The sequence below is a fragment of the Aspergillus fischeri genome, genomic scaffold, assembly GCF_000149645.3.
Source record: "Aspergillus fischeri NRRL 181 1099437636247 genomic scaffold, whole genome shotgun sequence".
Lineage (NCBI taxonomy): Eukaryota > Fungi > Ascomycota > Eurotiomycetes > Eurotiales > Aspergillaceae > Aspergillus > Aspergillus fischeri.
Window position 1 is genome coordinate 2438936 of NW_001509772.1, and position 1249 is coordinate 2440184.

Consider the following 1249-nt stretch of genomic DNA (forward strand, 5'->3'; position numbering starts at 1 on the left):
GAATTTCTTTAATGAGCTGAAAGATCTTGGGATGATCGGGTATGAATCGCTGCATGTTGAATTCGTGGAGGTTGTTCACTATGTACCAGAGAACTACATACCAGAGCCTCCCCGACCTATATCTCCTGAAGCGAAGAAGCGTTTAGATAGTTTGCCAGCCTATGACTCAGATATATCATTATAGAAGGAAAGCAATAGCAGAGCAGGTTGCACAGGGTGGCACCAATGGTCATTCAAAAGTGCTACGGAACAACATAGTTATAACTGAGCAGTGGAATGTAGTGATACTCTGTAAGATAGTTGCCTGCAGTCCAGTCCGTTTCTCCTTATCGCTCGTCTCAATATCAAGCTAATTGGTTTCTACGGAACGCAGCAATGGAGGCAATATCCAGCAAAAAGTCACCCTCTTGCCTTCCAAAGAAACTAGTGCATATCAATAACGGCCCTTTTTTCTGCAAAATGAATACATACCTGCGAACCATAATACTAATCCGTTTCACATTCCTCAAATCCAACGGGTCCGCATCAACTTCCCTCCCGCGATACGTCGGTCGTAGATCCCCCCATCTCACTCTCAGAATTGTCCTCTCCCCCGTCCGGAAGTCATACTCCCAGCTAATCGTACTCTGCTCACGCCCATCAGGCTGTTTAGGCAATAGCCTGTCTTTAAGAACTAGAGTGTACACTTTCCCATCCGAACCGGCGATGTCCAGCTCGAGCCCGTCGGCGTCAGATAGATCCCAGGATAAGTCGTCCGTCGTTCGCTGAGAGGCAAACCCTGCTCCGCCGAGGGTCGTGATGTCCAGATGACCGTGGAGTCGGACTGTGTTGTTTGGGAGAATGGTGAGAGTGGAATACGAGGAACCGCCCCGGACGCGGTCGTCGGAGGAGGTCCAGTTTGTGGGGGACCATCGTCTATAACATTAGCTATGTCAGATCTGTGCAAGGTGACTTACTGGTCGCCTCCGAAGAGGAATCTTTGGGATGCTGGTGTCATTGGTGTTAGTCGTTGTATGGAGGATTGTGGTTGATGCTGACATTTATAAATGCTCGATCGATCGATCGGTTACCAGGTAGATGACGTAGTAATCGCAGTAATTCAATTTCTTCAGAGCATTCTAGCTGACTGCACATTCAGATGATCATAATATCAATACTACCACCAGCAGTGAAAGATACTCGTCAACAATAGTAGTCTACAGCTTGACCTTTCACCACGGACAACCATTCTACCAGATCTGTTCTGATC

General features: G+C 47.5%; 1 protein-coding gene across 1 annotated transcript; it reads right to left on the reverse strand.

The window, feature by feature from the left end:
* Positions 1-344: 344 nt before the first annotated feature.
* NFIA_040720 (CIA30 family protein) lies at positions 345-997 on the reverse strand (the record flags this gene model as incomplete). Its single annotated transcript, XM_001266392.1, has 3 exons — positions 345-423; positions 472-915; positions 957-997. The coding sequence occupies 3 exons, from the start codon at positions 995-997 to the stop codon at positions 345-347; spliced, it is 564 nt and encodes a 187-aa protein (XP_001266393.1).
* Positions 998-1249: the final 252 nt, after the last annotated feature.